Raw genomic sequence first — 20,089 nt, 5'->3', positions numbered from 1 at the left:
ATGTGATGTCTTAAGGATAAGCCACAATTTCTGGACTGGATTGCCACAAATGGTTGTGGCTATTGCTCTGGCACCTGCTAACATCCAGTCAATGCTCACTGCCTCTGGCACCCTTCTCCTTGGTATGACCTATGGCAGACTTTTGGGTTAGATTTCCTAATGGCCACTGAGAATTTTCTTTTAGCATTCAGTTTTCCATTCCTTTCCTATCCATTGATATCTGTGTCTCTGATTAATTTTCACCAGATGTGAAAATCTGGACTCCTCCATGATTTTTTATACTCCACCCCACACCCCCGCGAACCCCGGCTGCCATGTTCCTAACGTTCTTCTGGACGTTTGTGTGATTTCTTTGACCTCACTAATATTTCCAACACCTCCCAAATTAGTGTCGTCTGTAACTTTTCTATATTTGCTCTTTTCTCTCCTTTACAGATCATTAATAAAGAGGTTAAACAAGACCAGACCGGCACCACACTGGGGAGCAAAATGACAAGGGGCGGGAGGGGGGCCAGAATGTTCCCCATGCACAGCCCTGGCACAGGAAGGATGTAATGTCATGCAACAACACTCCGCTAGACTCCTCTGCCTCTGGTCCCTGCTCATTTATCATGACTGCTTGTTTATGATTTCTCAGCCAGGTTCCAGGTCCTGAGAATGTGGTCAAATCCAAGCCAACACATATTGCTTTGCCAGGTAACCCTCGCGAGTGCCAAAAAAACGAGTGTATGTCATCATACCCTGCCTCAGTCCATATACACTGGAGAGCAGAAAGAGGTGGCTGGAGACATCACTGCTCTTCTCTTCCTTCCATTCATCATCTCAGCATTGCTTATCAAATGTTGACTGGCTTTTCATACTACTCATTGTCTATTTTTTTCTTTTAAGGGAAAGAAATGCTCTGCTGTAACTATGACTAATCATGTCTTTTTCAGATTTCAAGTGTAAAAATAACTGAAATGATAAGACTGTATTTTTAGGGTAAACATACCTGCTAGGAGATGTCTAGCTGGTTTGGGTGTGGCTATAGAAATAGGTTTTCCCTTTTGAGTTTTTCTATCTTCTGCCTTTTCCTTCATCTCCTACATTCACCAATCTACACTATCAATTCTTCCTTCCTGTGGTAGCATATACACTCCTGAACCCAGAGGTACAAGAATAGTGTGCTCTGCCCTCACTGTGCCCCCGATGTAGTCAGCTGGGTTCATCTAGTCCACACCACATGGAAGGCCGGAGAGGGAAGGACATTTGCCTGAGGCCACTTAGCCAGGCAGTGCTAGAACCAGAATCCAACTGCAACCTATCTGAATGCCATCTATGACATTTCTTGTTCTCTCATAGGTGAGTGGCTCTTCACCCTTGCTGAAACCCTGACTCCTCAGAGTATCTTCCAAGGAGCACAAGATCAAAGACATGCACACATCCACATCAATATCTGTTAACAGCATCAATAGGATGTTCAAGCTGTAGCTCAGAGCAAAAGCTTTACAAACCTAGACAGAAGATAAAAATATACTGATACCTTCCAGAGAAGCAAAGGATGAAGAAAAGCAGAGAAGCAGGAGTAGGAAGAGAAGGAGGGGGGGGTGATTAAACAAAAACATCTTAAAATTATATTAAGTGAAGTAAGCCAAGCCCAAAGAAACATAGGTCCCATGGTTTCCCTTATTTGCAATATCTAGTATATGTATGAGTCAAGCAGAAAAGGTCAGATAAGGTGATGTTAGGAAAATGAACTCTAAGATATGTATTCAAATGTTTTTTTTTTCTTTCATGCATTTGTTTCTAACACATTTATAAGATTATTTCTTTGTTGCTTTGTATGTCCCTCCCCCACAGTATAACCCCTGCTTTCACTGTATTTGATGTCGGTATAATTTGTGGAGGGGAAGGGGTAAAATAAGTCGTTTAAATAAGAATACAGGTGGACCCATTGCAGCAATGAGAAGTACAAGTTGTCATGTCAAAAATGAACTTTACAACTTTGTGTGTGTGGGGGAGGATAGGTTGGTTGGGGCTGGGGGAGGATGGGAAGGGATGGGAAGGGGAAACAAAGGAGGAGGCTACAATGCTTGATAATTGTAACCCCTCTGTACAGTATGTTCACAATAAAAAATAAATAAAAATTAATTTAAAAAAAACAAAAACATCTTATTTTGTAGAGGAATTGATTCTGTAACTGGAAGAGTCACCGTCATGGTGGTTCTCAAATGTCTTGTGGCTACTTATAGCTATTTCTCATCTTAACTCCTGAAAAAGGATGGTTAAAAGTTTCTTCAAAAAATGATACAGTAAGAAATTCGAGATGGGCGTCCAATCATAATGAGCAAGTAAAATCTAATGAAGTACCCTTAATGACAGAATTCTTCATGCCTGGTGATCTGAGCAGGGACTACAGGAGCTAATGGCATTATTCTCTCTCTGGTTCTCTCTCTGGGACCTTTTCAACCTCCTGCAACTTTGCCAGCTTTGCGATAGAATCCTTTCCTATATACATCTCCTTATCCCATGATTAGTGATATTTTTCCTTTGTAATTATTGGCATTGAAATTCGCTTCTTTCCTTTGAGAGTTGGAGGAGCCACCCAACCTTGAAGCTGAACTTCAGCCTTGCTTTAAACTTGTTGGCCTGTACAGCATGGCCACAAAAGGCCAGAAATTCTGGGAAAGAACACAGGTCAAAAGTCTGCCCTTGCCTTGGCCAGATCTACTGGACATCTGGGAAAAAGAGAAGCCTGAATCCCACTTCTTCTCCCAGCTCTCCAACAACAGCCTGCTGCTTCTTGGACATCAGAGATATGACACATTCTCAATTTCATCCTTTATGTGAACTCCCCACCCAGTTCTACTGGCTTCACTTCCTAGACATCTCCAGTGTATGCACTTGTCTGCATTTCCACTGCAGCCGCCCTGGGTCAGCACCATCAATCCTCTCAAATGATGGAACAGCCCTTTACTTCTGCTTTTCCTGCCATGAAAATTCAGTCTTTCTGTAGATAGATAGGATTGTTCTATCACATAAAATGAGTCATGTCATTTCCCTGCTTAAGATCCTCCAATGTACATTCATTTTTCTTAGGTTAAAGTCTGAACTCTCTACTGTAGCCCATTTTTGGCTTATGGAATTTGGCCCCTTCTGACTTCTCCATCCTCTTCACACAGTTTTGTGCTTTATCCAGACTTAAGTTATCAAGAATCTCTAGGCCATAAAGTTCTTCCTACCTCCAGGGCATGTTTCCATCATCACGTCCTGACCACACATGTTGACACTGTGGAACCTCATGACTCCCTGCTTCCAAGAACTGATTTTAAACTTACTTGCTTGGAGAGATGCTCACAGGCTATCTTTTCTCAAGTACATTCCACTTGTTGATATTAATATCTTCTTGGCTTTTATCGAAGTAATGGTAGAAATTTCTAAGATCAACACTAATACGCTTACTTAGGTTCTGTTTCTTTTAAACTATGTATTAGGATTCATAATGTGACAACCACATCTATCTTACTCTTTTATTTTCCAAGCAGGTAACCAAGAACTTACCCAGCTGATGAAAGAATGAGCAAATAATGAGTGAATGGATGAATGAATGTCTTAGTGACCAATGGCAGAAGGTGGAAGCATATCAGATTCTCAATCATAGGAGATCTAGAGTAAATCAAAGTATTGGTAGGTATCTCTGTATAGGATGTACAAATGACAATCTCTTGAAGAAGCCCAGGACTCCTTCCATCACTTCTTTCCCAGCCACTGATTTCAATTGCCCCAGGATAAGAGCAGAGCTCCTCTATAGACCCTGTCTAATGAGAGAAGAAAAGGACAGGATAAACTCTGCAGTCTTGATGAAGTTCCCCCTTCCCCAGTCTTACATCTTTCCTGAGAGCAGACATACTGGGGAGCTCCACCAGCCTTTCCAGCATTATTTCTATATATGGAAAACCTCTTCCTATGTCTATATTGCCCTGAGATTCATAACACTACCAATGTACTCACATACGGATTGTATTGTGCCTCACAGTTCCAATCCTTCATTTTTATCAGGATGCAATTACTAGCATTGTGGCCCCATGCCAAAACTTTTAATACCACATCTGAATTTTTGGTAATCAAGCCTTAAGATTTGCATATGTTTTCAATTAAAAAAAGGTTTATTCCTTCCTAGTGTTTTAAGAAACAAAAAACTGATCTTGTATTCTATGTCTACTCAATTACCAGAGTTCATAGGAAGATCTCAAACACCCAAATGATAAAGCAGACAGATGTGGCTCTAAGTCTTGCAGGGGGTCTTGATTTGGTTCCCTACTGTTCCACCTCTGAATGTTCACAGATCAAAGTGCCCCCTGGAAATCCAAGGTGAACACCTTCAGTCACTGGAGATGGAGAGTTATTTGTTGATATAAATGATTACTACATCAATTTGGTTTTCCCTGAGAAAAGTCATGGAGGATGAAGGAGCAGTTTTCCAGTATTTTGCAAAGCAAGATGGGAAATACAATGAAGACTCAAGTATACATCTTTACAGTGTATTACTAAGTGTTGGGGCAGTGGGAAGAGAACAATGAGTGGGTATGTTGTAGAAATACTCATGAGAACAACTTACTGGAAATATAATCCCCTGGGTCTCTAGAAGAAAATCAGAACAACAAAGCAGGCTAGTGGTAGATACTAGGAAAAAGAAAATGAGACACTGATAAGCCATCAGGGCAGAAAAGCAGAGAGATGGCAATTCTAAGAAGCATAGACTATATATCATTTGTGGATTCAATACAAAATGATAGTGTTGGAAAACAATTAAGAGTTTCAAGATAATGACAGAAGAACCTTTTAGAGTACAGGGTCCTGGACTGTCATAGGATAAGGCTAGACTTTTAGCCTAGTGTATCAGAGAGGCAAGGTTAACTTTAGTGGCTGCCAAAAGTCCTTAGAAAAGTAACCTTTCCCCAGTCCACCTTGCTCTCAGAAAATACAACCCTTGAAGGATCACAGGGAGACAAATAAATCATGCCTGGGCTTCCTATTTAGAAGTGGCAAAAAAGGGAGGAGCTGTCAGGATAGGGATGCTAATTATAATTTGTTGTAAATGTTAGAGTGATTTTTCCCCTCTAAATGATGATTCATTTCAGCACCAATACTCCAGATTCAAGAGAAGCTTTTTGGTGCTATTATGAACATATAACTGATGCCTAGTAAAAGAACATGTTGTAATGTTTCTTTTATAAGGGCCATAAATCAAAACATTCAAACAGTTAATTTTTAATGTATGACTATTACCCATCTTAAGTTATAAATTTAATGTCTTCTTAGGCTTCAGAGACTGTAATGCAGCTCAAACATGCAATGGCTGTTCAAAACTAGAAAGTCCCCCAGTATCTCATTATTTAAAACCTTAAAGATAGGGTTTTAAAAGCCTGAGGATATCTGAGCAAGGTTGTTTAAAGGAGTCATAAAGAAAGATAAGTAGTTTTCTTTAGAAGCCCATAAAACTTATTATGACATATTAAAGTAGGATTATATATTGACTAATTTTCTGAAGATACTTGCTTTCAGAGGTGCATGGTGTTTGGGGAAAATCATATAGAAATAAAAAAGATGGTGGCTTAACACCATTGTCCATGCTTGCCTTAAGCACAGAAAGAGTTTTTACTGTGGGTCTCAGAGCAGATTTCACCCTGAGAGTGACAACATAGTCATATCTTGGGAAGCGGCAGGGAGGATGTCTCGAAACTTTTCAAGGAGCCTAGAACCCTAATACATTTCTATGACAAAGAGGTGATTCTGATTCTTATGATCACCACTCTGTGTGTGTGTGTGTGTGTGTGTGTGTGTGTGTGTGTGTGTGAGAGAGAGAGAGAGAGAGAGAGAGAGAGAGAGAGAGAGAGAGAGAGAGAGAGAGAAGTTTGAACTCAGGGCCTCTGTGCTGTCCTTGAGTGTTTTCCAGCTTTTTGCTTGTTAATTGGAGATAAAATTCTCAAAGGCTTTCTGCCCAGGATGGATTTGAACCATGATCCTCAGTTTTCAGTCTCTAGAGAAACTAGGATTGCAGGCATGAGCCACCAATGCCTGGCAGTAGCCACTTCTTGAGACAACTCTCAAATACATAGAGCTTTCCTTTGCCTATCTATTGTATTCAAGGTTGGGGCCGAGTTCTTGTATTTGCCTTTTACTATAATATTATCCTAGATCTTTTCACACTTTCATTAGCTTTTCTATATGAGTAAATGCAGTGTTTCTCTTCAAGTTTTTCCTTAGACAGGGAGAGAATCTGACAGAACCATAGGGACGGGTTTGGCTTCTCCACCTCATACTGACAAGCTTCCCTTGGAATCACTCTGCAACCGGAAGTATTAAGGAGAAAGTGCTGCCACTTTCCCTCTTTACCCAGGACAGGCCCAGAGGCATTACATTTTAACTATGTTGAAAGATGTTCTAGCTGTGTATTACCTGCAGTACTGCCAAAGCCAGAAATCTGACCCATTTGTGAGACCTACAGCAGTTTCTACAAAGAAGTGAAATTCAGTAGTGAAACTGTCCCCAGTAGCTCTTGGTTAAAATTTGTGAGATTTCACCATATTGCCACGTTACAGGTACACGTGTTTTCAGTTATCCCAACGAAGTGTCCCAAACCTGTTGGCTCTCCAGCACTGTGGCATTTAAGAACTACTTGTAGAATACTTTCTGGACCAGAAATCATTACCCTGGCACACAATCTGCCACATTCTTTGTTCTGAATAAAATGCCATGTGCCATGCCATTGAGTCCAACAGCATAATCCATGCTGCCATACGAAGAACACTCATCTCTAAGAGAGTTGTGCCTTGGTGTTATAACATCTAGCAGTGTACAGTAAAGGTGTGCTTCCCAGCAGCAAAAGCTGCTCGAGTTGAACATTTCATGTATAACCATGCAGCCATTACACACGCTCTTACTTAATGCAGAAAGAATGAAAATCAAAGGTGGGTTCTTGATAACTAAAGGTTAGCTTTTCAAAGAGCAACATGAAATGTGTATAACTTATAATGCAAAGCTCTACAGAAGCGTGTTTTAAAGAAAGCAACAGATAAAATACTACTACTGGGATCTGCTAATTTTTTTTTTTTTTTTTTTTTTTTTTTTTTGGGTCTGGTCGTGGGGCCTGACCTCTGGGCTTGGGTGCTGTCCCTCAGCTCTTCAGCTCAAGGCTAGCGCTCTACCACTTGAGCCACAGCACCACTTCCAGCTTTTTTCTTTTTGCTTATGTGGTGCTGAGGAATCGAACCTAGGGCCTCATGCATGCAAGGCAAGCGCTCTACCACTGAGCCAACTTCCCAGCCCCGGAATCTGCTAATATTAATAACAGCTCTTCTCATTCATTGAGGGAATTACAGTTACCCATTCATCATGACTAAGCCTTGATGCTTGTTTTCTTCAGAATTGCCATGGAAGAGAGAGCACAATCCATTAAATGGGCTCCTTGGAGATGACAGTCTCAGCTCTCCATGAAGATATATAGTTTTATTCTGTATTCCTTGCAACACATTTGACACCACCAGAAGGACGCAAGAGTCACATCACACTGGCATTATCTGGTGAAAGCAAGCAGTTGGCTGAAAACTATGACTGGAGAAGTGCAACAATCATGCCTTAAAAAGTATATATGAATCCTCGTAAAGACAGAATTGTCCTCTTAAATAACACAGACACATCTGAATCGTGCTAAACCCAGTCCCCAAAAAGGCAGAGCAGTAATGTGATTGTGGGATGGGGAGGTGAGGTAGGATGGTGGGATTCTTGGGAATGGTACAAGGCACACACACAATTCTGAGCTGTTCACAGAACACAGTAGCAAACACAGGGCACAACCACAAAGAGCAGCCAGCACAATGGAGCACGCACACAATACAACACTAAAATGCAATAATTTTCTTTAGAAAAAAATGATATAAAAGATGGTTTCTCACCCCTCAAAACAAAACTGGAACTTTGGTTTACAGGCCTGGCTATGCCCATATGCCCTCCTCGTCATCCTGCAGCCGGCCCGAGGTGGGAAGAAGATACACAGAGAGGAGGGGAGCACCAGAATGAAAGAAGAGAAGGTTAGTCACACCAACATGCACTGAAAGGCACATGAATCTTCACTTTTTTTTCATCTTAAAGAGTGAAGACAAAATTAAATCCACAGTAACTTAAGTTCCACACACCAACTTGTCAATTGTAAAACCAAGTTTTGTATCTATGGCAACCCCATACCAAAACATCTACCCACCCAGCTCTGACTCTGTCAAGATTGGATTAGAAGATTAAAATTAGTCTGCATTAGCAGATGATTATTTTTCTGGAAAGCATGCAATATGAATTACATATGCCTAAGGAGTAGATTAAACCCTTAAAGTAAGTAGAAAAGTAATTAGAGTAATCAAATATCCTTAATTTCTCTTAAGCTTAAAGTATCAATAAAAGCTGAAGAAAAATTTAAGAACAAAGTCAAAACTTCATCTACTTGGGTGGAATAAACTTTTCTACCATGTGCTAATTCATATTGGCTATTTTACAAAGGCTCAAACACGTGTTCTTTTTGTCAGGGTCTATTTGGCTCTCTGAATAAAAGAAACATGATCATACATTTGCATAAATAATTATACATTTGTAATCAAATAACTTTAAAAGAAAGAGAGTTCAATTCAGTAAAATGGAGAAGAAATGTTTAATACTGTATTTAACTATGGATAGCTGAGGCTATCCAAATTAGCTGAGGCTAATTTGGTCTGAATTCTTGTTGAAAATGTTTCCACAATGGCTCTGGCAATTTTTCTGTCTTGATGAGGTGATCAGTAGGCAGGAAAATTGCTGGAGTATATTCATCATTTCATCATCCCGTTTTGAACACCTTTCCCTATTCACTGGATAGATCAACACAAAGGGGTCAGACTTAGTGGTCCAGGTCCTGGTCTTGAATGTAATTTAAGAGCAGTGTTATTTAATAGATCTCCAATGGAATTTCACATGATTCATTCCCATGTTTTCGAAATTAGTATCAGAAAAAAAGTCTTGAAACACTTTCTCACATTTGAGTCCTTATTACTTAAGTTTCTATAATACTAGGTTAAATCATAAAAATGCAAATACCTGACCATCTTTCATTTAGGAAAATAGTACTTTCATGTAGTTCAATGAAGTCTTGCCCAATAAGCCAAGATAGCTTTTATCTATTCAAGGATATCGAAGTCTAATCTTTGAGAAGAGTTGCAACATCATTTCTTTCCTTGGCAAATCTACATATTTTATGTGTTACTGATCTGAGAAGATGTTCAGAGTGTTCACTAGATGTCAAAGGGATATATATTGCCCACAAGATTAATAAAGGGATATATATTGCCCACAAGATTAATAATTCTCGGTGCTGGTGGCTTATGCTTGTAATCCTATCTTCTTAGGAGGCTGATATCTGAGGATTACAGTTCAAAGCCAGTCCAGGTAGACAAATCCATGAGACTGGTATCTCCAATTAACCAGCAACAATCTGGAAATGGTGCTGTGGCTCAAGTGGTAGAGTGTTAGCTTTAAGCAAAAAAGCCAAGCAAGAACACAAGGCCCTGAACTCAAGCCAAAGTACCTGCACCCATTAAAAAAAAAAAAAAAAGAAACCCCAGGGATTTGAGTCAATCAACTGATTTGCATAGATATGAATTGGACAACTCAGTATAAATTTTTACTTGATAGTTTAAGTAGGAGGAATATTTAAGTAGGAAAGACTAAAATATGCTGATCATTTTAGCTGAGTCTTCTTATATAAAACTGCCAGTGTGTATTTATTACTGAACAATCTAGTGATTGTTCCCAGCAATATACATCCATTTTCCCTTACATGACTTAGGGAAAAATGTATTTTTACATTTGTTGAACTTTCTTACTGTCTCTGGAGAAAAGTAAAGTTGATGTTCCTTTCATGTTAATAAAGAAGGGAAGTTTACAGCCATGACACCCTAGGGCATCCATAAGTGGTTTTCAGGGGTTCTAGAGACCTGTTGGGTACGTGTATAAATATATTTCTTTGGATAGAGGCCCTAGCTTTCATCATAAAGTTCTTGACCCCCAAAGTTGCTGCTGTAGGAAAACTCCAGGCACAGAAAGACACTAAGATTTTCCAAAGTCACAAAACAAAACATAAAGATTTCTGTAAATTGCAGCTCGTGGCTCCTGCTGACCACTCATCAATGGCTATAAAATAACTTTCATTACAAAGCAATTTATTTCCTTGTGCATTTAAAACCCAATAGTATGTTTATGTGTAGTTTGTTCCAAATCCCTTCATTTAAGGATTATCTTCCAGGATTTGAACTCAGGGCTTCTCACATACACACTTGCTTGGTCTGCTGATACACTACCACTTGAGCCATGCCACCAACCTGGCTCTTTGTTGGTTATTTTGGAGATGGAGTCTTGCAGATTGTGAATAAGGCCCCGTGTGGTTTTTTTGTTTGTTTGTTTGTTTGATTGTTTATTTGGTTCTGGGGCTTGAACTCTGTGCCTGAGCTGTCTCTGAGCTTCTTTTGCTCAAGGCTAGCATTCTACCACTTGAGCCACAGTTCTACTTCAGACTTTTTTTAGTAGTTTATTGGAAGTAAGAGTCTCATACACTCTCCTGCCCTGGCTAGCTTTGAACCGCTATCATCAAATCTCAGCCTCCTGAGTAGCTAGGATTACAGGCTGAGCCATATGCCCTGGCAATAAGGCTCCCTTTGAACTGCAATTTTTTGGTTCTTAGCCTCCTGAGTAGCTCCATGAGTTAGTACCTGGCTAAAATTTTAAGTGAAAGAAAAGCAAAAAAGGGAAAACAAACAAAATCACTTCCACCAAAATAGCTCTCCTATACATCTATCCTAAATTTCTTTCACTTTCTTCCTTACTCCTTCTCTTTATTCTTATTGAGCAGTGCTGAGGATTGAACCCAGGGACTCACACATGCTAGGTAAGTTTCCTACAACTGAGCCACCTCCACAGCCTTACCCATAATTTCTTAACAGTGAAATGTGGTCTAATACAAATCACTTTTAGCAAATTAAATATATTAAAAAGCGGTAATTAATTATGATTGAAACAGACAGGAGTTGTAGCTTGAAAATATACACTGCCAATATCACTACTGTTCCTCATCCACCATAGGAATAAAAAGGAGCTCCCAGATGTCGAGGGTTATTAAAAACCAGATGTTGAGATCGACGTCTTGTATGCTGGTGAATAAAGTAAAGAAATATGACAGTCCAATATAAACTTTGCTAACATTTAACATGGCAGAAATGTGGATAAATTCCTTTCGTGAACTCAGAATATTATGCAGTTTTAAAAGTTTGGTTTTTTAAAAAAAATGTTTAACAAGTTTTTAAAAGAAAGTAGAAAGGGAAGTGGTGGTCTCTCTTGCCTTCAAAGCATAACATGAACGACCGTCATCACCAAGTGATTTGTGTCAAAGTGAGTTGTCTACTTGGAGAATAAAAAACAAAAGTGGCCAAGCACCGGTGGCTCACACCTGTAATCCTAGCTACACAGGAGGCTCCTATCTGAGGACCATGGTTCAAAGCCAGCCCAAGCAGGAAAGTCTATGAGACTCTCCAATTAGCCAACAAAATGCCAGAGTGGAAGTGTGGTTTAAGTAGTAGAGTGCCAGCCATAAGGAAAAAAGTCAAGAAAGAGTGCAAGACCCCGAGTTCAAGCCCCAGTACTGGCACCAAAAAAATAAATAAGTAAATAAAAAAGCAAAAGTATAGGAGGTGATCAGAGGTTGTTCTGAGTCTCCTGAAGATTCGTAGCTATACTCCTCTGTATGAACATTTTAGTTTGGTCAGCCACCTTACCTCAGAGAAATGTGACTCTAAGGAGAAAAAGCAAAACACCAAGAAATGTCACTTCATGAGAGGTTATTTGGAAATACTTGGAGTTTTAAAATGCATCTATGAAGGCTGGGAGAGTCTGTTTCTTTTCGTTGTTATTCTGTTTCCAAATTTACTCTGCAGGGGTTTTTCTGGATGCTGCCTGGTATTTGATCCCTTGTGTTTCCTTTGTGAGTGGTTGTTCTGCCAGAAGTTGCCAAAATATCTGGATGGGAAGAAGCCTCTAGTCCATTAGTCATCTGTGTGCTTTTGTCCAGCATCTGAGGCTGGGAACATCCAGGGTAGACTGAAGCCCTGAGCAGAGACACCACAAAACAGCAAGGCCTAAAGTAGAAGCCGGGGAGGGGATTGGGGGCTATTATAATCTTCCAACAGCCTCAGGCTAAACCCTGCAGTTCCCGGGATCCCCCATAGCTCCCTAGTAATGGAATTCTCTAAATACTGAGATAAAACAAAATTTCACACTGGATGGGCTGCTCATAGTGGCTGGGTTGATGACAAGATCTAGAAGCAAAGGAATGAAGTCACTAGACAAGGGACTTGCTGTTGTGTGGGCCATTTATTAGCCTCTGCAGTGAAGCTCTAAATGGGAAGTTTGTAAGCTGACATGATAAACAGTCCAGGGGAAACACATAACTGCTATCTATTTGAAATATTATGTATAGCAACAGGCAAACTTGAGCCCCTCATTGGTTGCACCTGCAATTCTCTTTGAATTGACAGAATGCTTTATTTTCCTTGAAACTAGAAGACGAAGTCCTCCATGGATGCCTTATTGGTTTAAACTTTACTCCAACTTATCCTACCTAGAAAGGAATATGAAATCATGGAAGGGTTGTTTCCGTTTTTCCCGTGGCTTCGATAGAAACTTAGCTACTGTCTGTACCAGGGAGTTCAACCTGGCTTCCCTAAGACAATCCTGCTAGTATAGACAATTCCAGACCCATACCCATCCCTACTTCATTTCATGGATTCTCTGAAACTTCATGCCCTATCTTGCTGCATATCTTGGCTGTTCAAGTCACAATAGCAGGGCCACAATGTGGGAAAAATATTGTTCCTTGAACTTGGGTTAAGCATAGCAAACCCTCTTAAAATGTCTAGCTTTAGGGTTGGCCAGAGCTGGGAAAGGCTAGGCATGGACACTAAAAAAGAAATAATAGAGAAAGAAAAGGTGTTTCTCTTCAGGGCACTGAGCTTCTTCCAGGTTCCAGTCTAAACTTCCCCTCTAGAGGCTGCTCACTTTGTGTCTTTCATCTCCTCTGCCTCTTGCAATGCTTAGGCCATGAATATCTCTGCTCAGGTAATGGGTCAGATATGACTGTGAGCTCCTGTACTCTTATGTGATTTGTATTTGTTATAGCCTGTGAGGTCCCATTAGCAAATATGTTCCCCAAAGAACAGGACAGTACTAGTTAGGTTTGGACATCTGCTTTCTGCTCTCTTTAATTGAAAATGTCAACTTATTTCTACCATAGGCCAAAAGTGCCACTACACTTAGTAGTAACTATTCTTGGTTAGAAAGAGTGCTGATAAGCCAAGCCTTTTTTTTTTTTTTTTTTGTACCAGCACTGGGGGTTGAACAGATGGCCTGGGTGCTGTTCCTGAGCTATTTTTCTCAAGGCTAGTACTCTGCCCCTTGTGCCACAACTCCACTTCTGACTTTTTGGTGGTAATTGAAGATAAGAGTCTCATAGATTTTGTTGACTGTGCTAGCTTTGAACCACAATCCTTAGATCTCAGCCTCCTGAGTAGCTAGGATTGCAAGTATGAGCCACAGATATGCAACCACAGAGAGTATTCTATATCCACTAAATCTCAATATGGCCTCAAAACACAAGTGCTGATGGACTCTTTGTGTAGAACAGGGCAGGGAGGGAGGTCAGATAGTTTGCCATAGGAAACTTGGCCAAGCATATGGAGCCCAGATCAAATCCTAGTCTGTCTGCCCACAATATTACATTCTTCTGATTCTGTCATATGAGCTGACATCATAAAAGCAGCTCACTTAGGCTCTGCCCAGTGTTCATTGGTTCTGCTTTGATCAGCTCTGGGCTATTCTGTACTGCCCTCTTCACAGCTGGTAAAGATCTTGGTTGGAGATAATCTACAACCTGGACTGGGTCCCTCTGGCTTTTAGGAGAAGAAGGTCCTTACAGGTTGAGAGCTGTTCACGGGGGGGGGGGGGCATATCAGCAGTCCCCCTCAAAACGTTAAGGGGAAAGGCAGCACACCATTCTTCTTGCATACCATTCCACATGGAAGCTTCACAAATATTTCTAGATGAGTAACTCTGGAAGGCTAAATTCTTCTTATGAGTGATTGAACTCTTCCAAAAGAGAATGTTTCCTGGATTCTAGAGCTGTTTAGCATTGCCAAGATCATGTTGCCTGTCTCCTTTCCTCAAAATGATCTTTTCCTTTTCTTTTTTTCTATGTTGTTTTGTTTTTTGAGATACTGGCACTTAGACTCAGGTTCTCTACCACTTGAGCCATGTCTCCTGTACTTTTAGTGGGGTTTTTTTTGTCAAGGTCAGCCTTGGACCATGATCCTCCTCCCAGGGGTGCACTACCATGTCTGTCCATGTCTTACACCTGCCACTGCACCAGTCACATCTCTGGTTGAGTCTTCTAACCCAAACATTCAAAACTGAGACTTCACTGGCCGAGTGGGAAATGCTGGTATTATCCATACTCTAAGAAACATACTGTGGTGTCTTGAAGGGGAGAGGCCAACACTGGATAACCTATGCAGCCTGGGTCAGTTCTTCTCAGCAAGAACACATTGAAGCACATAGCTAACTGAAACCCCTTTGCCAAGCTGTTTAAAATGTCACAGAAGACCTTTTCCTTCATTTCTAGCTCATCAAGCACAATCATTATGGGGTAGCTTAAGAAAAGTAATTTTACATTTCCATCAGGCAGAAGAAATCCCAACAAACCAGTCTCTGCTACAGAGTGCTAGTTATCTCAGCTGAAGGATACAAGATACCCAGCTGACAATAAAACTGCGGGAAGGCTCTATGTTGGCCAACACTATTGTTTGGAAGCTCTAAGTCAACATCTGCTAAAAGCTGAGCCACTGCCAGATAACCATAAAAAGAGGTAGGAGTGAAGACAGGCCTTATTTTTACTCCTTTATCCATCAGTCATTAACACTTGGCTTTGTTAAACACAGTGAAAATTGTGTTTTTAACATGATTCTGGTTTTACTATATCCTGATTGGTAGGCAACCAAATTTCCTAGCCATTCTATTCTTCACTTCCTCAGTTGCTTAAAAAAAAAAAAAGGAATTAGGTGCTGGTGGGTCACACCTATAATCCTAGCTACTCAGGAGGCTGAGGTCTGAGGACTGCAGTTCAAAGCAAGCCTCAGCAGACTTGTGAGACTCTTATCTTCAATTGGCCACCAAAATGCCACAAGACAGCTGTGCTGTGGCTCAAGTGGTAGAATGACAGCCTCAAGAAAAAAGCTAAAGGACTGTGCCCAGGCCCTGAGTTCAAGCCCCCCAAAAATGGGGGCAGGGGAGAGGAGAAAGAAAAGAAAAGAAAAAAAGGGGACCTTTCTGTTAGGCGTGATATTTCACAGAGTTGCTGTGAGAATTAAAGGACTTTTACAGACATAACAGGATAACATCATTCCTTTGGTAGCATTCAAGAGTTTCTTACGATATAGTCATTGCTACAAGTTATTGGATATTACTGTAATGTCAAAGGCAATCAGAGATGTATGAAGGTAATCCGATATGAATAAAACCATTCTTAAACAGTTTAACATCTCTGGGATGTTGGAAACTAGAGTTTATCTAGATCATTCATAGACAGATTTTTTTCAAACCAGAATTGTTAAAGTGCCACTGTTCTGCAAACAGGGTGGACTTCTGAAATAAGAGAATTTGTATGTGTATGTAGTGCATGTCAGACAGATGCTCTCCATTCCTTTTTCTCTCTTCTTGCCTTATCCTGGAGCACTCTAATTGCCTGGAGAGTATAAGTAAAGCAAGATCATCTTGAGAGAGGGAAGTAGGGAGGGGGAGAGAGAAAGACAGAGAGTGTGAGAGAGAGGAGAGGGGAGGGGGGAAGAAATCAGGGAGCAAGGAGTGAGAAGCAATTCTGTTTAGTAATATAAAATGGATTTCACTGTTTCCTAACATTTCAAGGTTGGCCACCCCTTTTCAATGGGAGAGCCCAAGTGCTGCCTGTCAGACAAATGTGACTGGATTAACAGGGAGTTGAAAAGGAATCAAGCCTCAGATGTTGCCAAGATGCCTTCCACCTACAAGCTGAGGAGTACAGGCTGTGTCTGCAAACCCCTATTGACTCCAAAGACACTGCCACAAATCTCTTAACAAAACCCTAATACTATAAACAATGTGTAAAACGTAAGACAAATCAGGGAAAGAGGGGAAAAAAAACACTTTACCCTAAATAGGGTAAGACTGAATTCTTTGAGTCTCGTCTCCTTTAAGTAGGAATTCCTTTCTAACCAGAGGATGCTAAATGCACAAAGCAGCTCCGGTCTCACCCTCCCCCCCCCCCCCCTCTGCTTATAAAGGAAGACCCTCCCCCCCTGTAGGGTGTTATCACCTTATGCCCTAAGTGCTTACGTGGAAGGAATTAAGATCACACCCAGATTAAAGAGCTTTGGCTGTAACCTGCTCATCTGCCAAGCCAGCTTCCCAACCGCTGCTCCCTGCCTCCCTTCCTCTCCTGCAGCCTGTGATGGTTGGGCGAGCAGGTAACTGCTGGGGGAGGAAGGAGGCAGTTAAACACCTCCCACAACAGCAGTTTAGACATTTGTCCTCATTTCCTTCTTTACCTGTCGCTTCACAGAGGGTCATTCAAGAGTATCTGCACTTAAAAACAAGTACACAAATAAACTGCCATCTTTATTTCCCAATGGTGAGAAATCACATGGGCCATCTGGCTCACATCTGAGTGGCTTTGGTTTTTTTTTGGGGGGGGGTATTTCTGCATCACCTGCTGAGTTTTAAATCTAGTGTTTAAATACATTTGTGGCCAAAGAAATGTGGTAAGGTGACAGGTGGCTCAGAATTTACTCCCAAATGCTGGCCAGGATGGCACTGACGCCAGTTCTGAGGAGACTTGACCCAGGAGGGGCAATGGGGATCATCTCTGAACCCTTCCCCCAACCAATAAACACCAGCACCAACAAGAGTGTTCTTTATGGGCTGTTAAATTCAAAGTCTTCATACCTACAGGAAGCCAAAACTTAAGGCTTCTTTCAGGAAGTGGGCCTTGAAATTAAATTTTCAATCTCAAAACAGGAAAAGAAGGTAGGCAGGAAGGAGAAAAGAAAGGAAAATATACCAACTCTTAGTGAGGAAATCTTTAGACATAATAGCTTGGATAGAAACTAGTGTTTAAAGCCTAAGACATATAACTTTGCTTCGTAGTTTATAGTTGTGGGAGACTAGAAATTACTTTTTTGTTTTGACTGTTCTGAAATTATACTTTGGTAAGTTCTGACATACAGTACATAGGAAACAAAAACATTTACATTCACATGCATATGTATGTATATGTACATGCACACACATATAATATATATTCAAACATGTACTCAAGGGAAGTTGAGAGAAATTCCTAGTTAAACATGGTCTTATGAAATTCTTCCATATGTGGGAAAGTGCTCAACTCATCTGACATATCGTGATACATACATATATACACACATGACACTTGTATACATTTGTCCCACATTCATTTAACCTCAAAACATTAAAATAAATTTTTTTCTTCCCTAAGCAAAAGCTAGGAATAACAACTCTACATATAGAATCTATCTTCTGAGGGCAATGGAGCATGTCAACTTGTCCTCTGCTAGGATTCATCTGCTGGCGACAGTGCAAGAAAGCTCAGAACCAATCACCGACCCCATGCAGCCTCTGGTAAAAGGGCTGGGGGTAAAGGAGAACTCTAGAATCTCCTGATAGAGCTGACACCAGCAGCTACTCAGGAGGCTAAGATCTGAGGATAAGGTTTGAAGCCAGCCTGGGAAGACAAATCTGGGTGACTAATCTGTAATTAACCAGCAAAAGCCAGAAGTGGAAGTATGTGGCTCAAGTGGTAGAGCACCAGCCTTGATTGAAAAAACCAAGCCAGGGCACGAGGTCCTCAGTTTAAGCCCCAGTACTAGCACACACACACACACACATACACACAATGAATGAATGAATGAATGCAATTTCCTGATTTATTTCAGAGAAGTCATAGGTCCCCGAGAGGGGCAGCTGGGGATACTGTCTCTACATGGATTCAGGAACTCTACCAAATCCTTATCAACTGAATACAAAATATAGGAGAAAAGCAGATGGATTTTATCTGACAGATCTGGAACCAGAAAGAACAAAGGGCTTGGAGATGTCCACTACTCCCAACCATGAGATCATTGAGGGATTACTTTTAGGGATGGCTAGAAATCCCTCTCCCATGGAAATAAACTACAGGATATCATCTAGGATCAGGTACCGAAGCCTCAGGGGTGTGTGGTATGGAGAGCTGGGAGGGTGTGGGGGCAGGAACACTACTTTCAGCTCCTGAGATTACTAAACCTTAAGGCTCTTTATTCAATAAAAAGAGGGGGAAGAAGGCATGTTTTGGAACCAGGAATCCCAAAAATCATGCTGAGAGTGCAGCAGCCTCTTTGAAGTAGATCATAGGTTTGCTTTTCTGTGTACCCATCAACCTACATGTAAAAACAATTCACAGAAATAAATAAACATTGTGACGGGTCACTGAGATCACTTTATTGTATACTGAAATATCATCTGTGTAACTGTCTGCCGATCTTCACTTTGAATAGAAGACCAAATGTAGGTCTCAGTTCTTTGGTGATCAAGTTATTTGATGGCTCAAGGCAAGATTACACTGGCCCTGAGCAGAATATTGTGGAATTTTCAGCAGAAAATAGAAGTGGAAATTCAGTATTCTGAAATGTGACAGAACTCACATCTTGGCTGAGAGCCAAGACACACTGGGACCACACAGTAACAGAGAAAGTTGCCAGTGATCCTTATTTCTATCTGCAGAGTTTCTGGAAGCTGCAAAGTAGATCAGCAATATCTATATTTGTGAGATCAGTTTTCTAGGGCTAGATCTTCAGAGCAGACTCCTTCAAGTGAAGAATGCAAAGTGGAAAACTTCACCGTCTGCCATGAGACAGTCACTATCTGAAAGCACTCCTACACACCTTGGCTGAATGGATGGTGGATCGTGGCCAAGTGCTACATCCTACATTTAGATCTAGGTCCCTCAGTTGCTCAGGCCATTGTGTGTACAGAGGCCCGTGGACCAGCAAAACAGGTGAGGCTGGAGATCTTGGCCCTTAACAACTCAGCCAAATACCCAGAATAGAAATCTGACTTCTAAAGGCATATGGAACAGTTTGGACTGGTCTGGTGGTGCTTCAAGGGAGCATGAGCTCACTCTTACACTAAGCTTTCTTCTTGCTGGACTAGATCACACCTGGAACCAGTGGAAAGAATTTACTAAATATGACCTTTCTTAGGGCAATGAAACGTGTATGGTGCCTACACAAAGGAAAATAGAAAGGCTTGGTATCACTGATATGCTTCATAGTATATCAGTGGATATCAGAAGGATAAAAATCTAAAGGAAAAGACAGATGATACTGATAATGACAGATGAGAGGGCATTTAGAAGAAGCTGAGTTTCTACTTGGCTTTGTAAAAAGTCAATCTTGAGCCATAGTGCTACATGGGAGAGCATAGTGCTACATGGGAGACAGAGGTGGGGAAGGATAATGGTTTGAGGCCAGCCTGGGGAAAAAGGTTAGCAAGACCCTTTCCAAACAAATAAGCTTGGTATGATGGTCATGCCTGTAATCCCAACCATGCAGGAGGCATAGGTAGGAAAATCCCACTCTGAGGTCATCTCTGGGTAAAACGCATGAGGTCCTATATGAAACAGACAGACAAATAAGCAACAAAACAAACCTCAAAGCAAATAGGGCTGGAGCACTAGGTACAGCATGTATCAGGCCCTGCTTTAAAACAAAAGAATCCATGCTGTTATCCTCAATAAAATCATATAGGCTAGTATTATCGCCTATATGTTTCCCATTTATGCTGGCCTTTATTGTGTCATGGGAAATATTGTTGTCTATCCTTGTGACACCTAATTTGAAGTGTTTGCTAAGTCATAACTAGGATTTGTCTGGATGTTCTGCTAGTGTTAGAGGCCTCT

The 20,089-nt window shown here is 40.9% G+C and overlaps 1 protein-coding gene across 18 annotated transcripts in view; it reads right to left on the bottom strand.

Annotated features, from left to right (window-relative positions):
* The window catches only part of Erc2 (ELKS/RAB6-interacting/CAST family member 2), a 1,008,017-nt gene that overhangs the window by 171,609 nt on the left and 816,319 nt on the right, over positions 1–20,089 (bottom strand). For 4 of the 18 annotated variants that reach the window (XR_011371144.1, XM_070018491.1, XM_070018493.1 and 1 more), the window contains one exon: positions 7,935–8,000. The exons of the other annotated variants lie outside the window; for them this stretch is intronic. Coding sequence is in view for 3 of the 4 variants with exons in the window: in XM_070018491.1 (XP_069874592.1) it covers positions 7,974–8,000 (27 nt within the window). In the remaining variant the exon portion in view is untranslated. The remainder of the gene's footprint in view (positions 1–7,934; positions 8,001–20,089) is intronic. 18 annotated transcript variants of the gene reach the window in all.

The sequence above is a fragment of the Dipodomys merriami genome, unplaced genomic scaffold, assembly GCF_024711535.1.
Source record: "Dipodomys merriami isolate MVZ:Mamm:240054 unplaced genomic scaffold, mDipMer1.0.p SCAF_13, whole genome shotgun sequence".
NCBI classification, from domain to species: domain Eukaryota; kingdom Metazoa; phylum Chordata; class Mammalia; order Rodentia; family Heteromyidae; genus Dipodomys; species Dipodomys merriami.
This window is presented reverse-complemented; position numbering and strand designations above follow the sequence as displayed.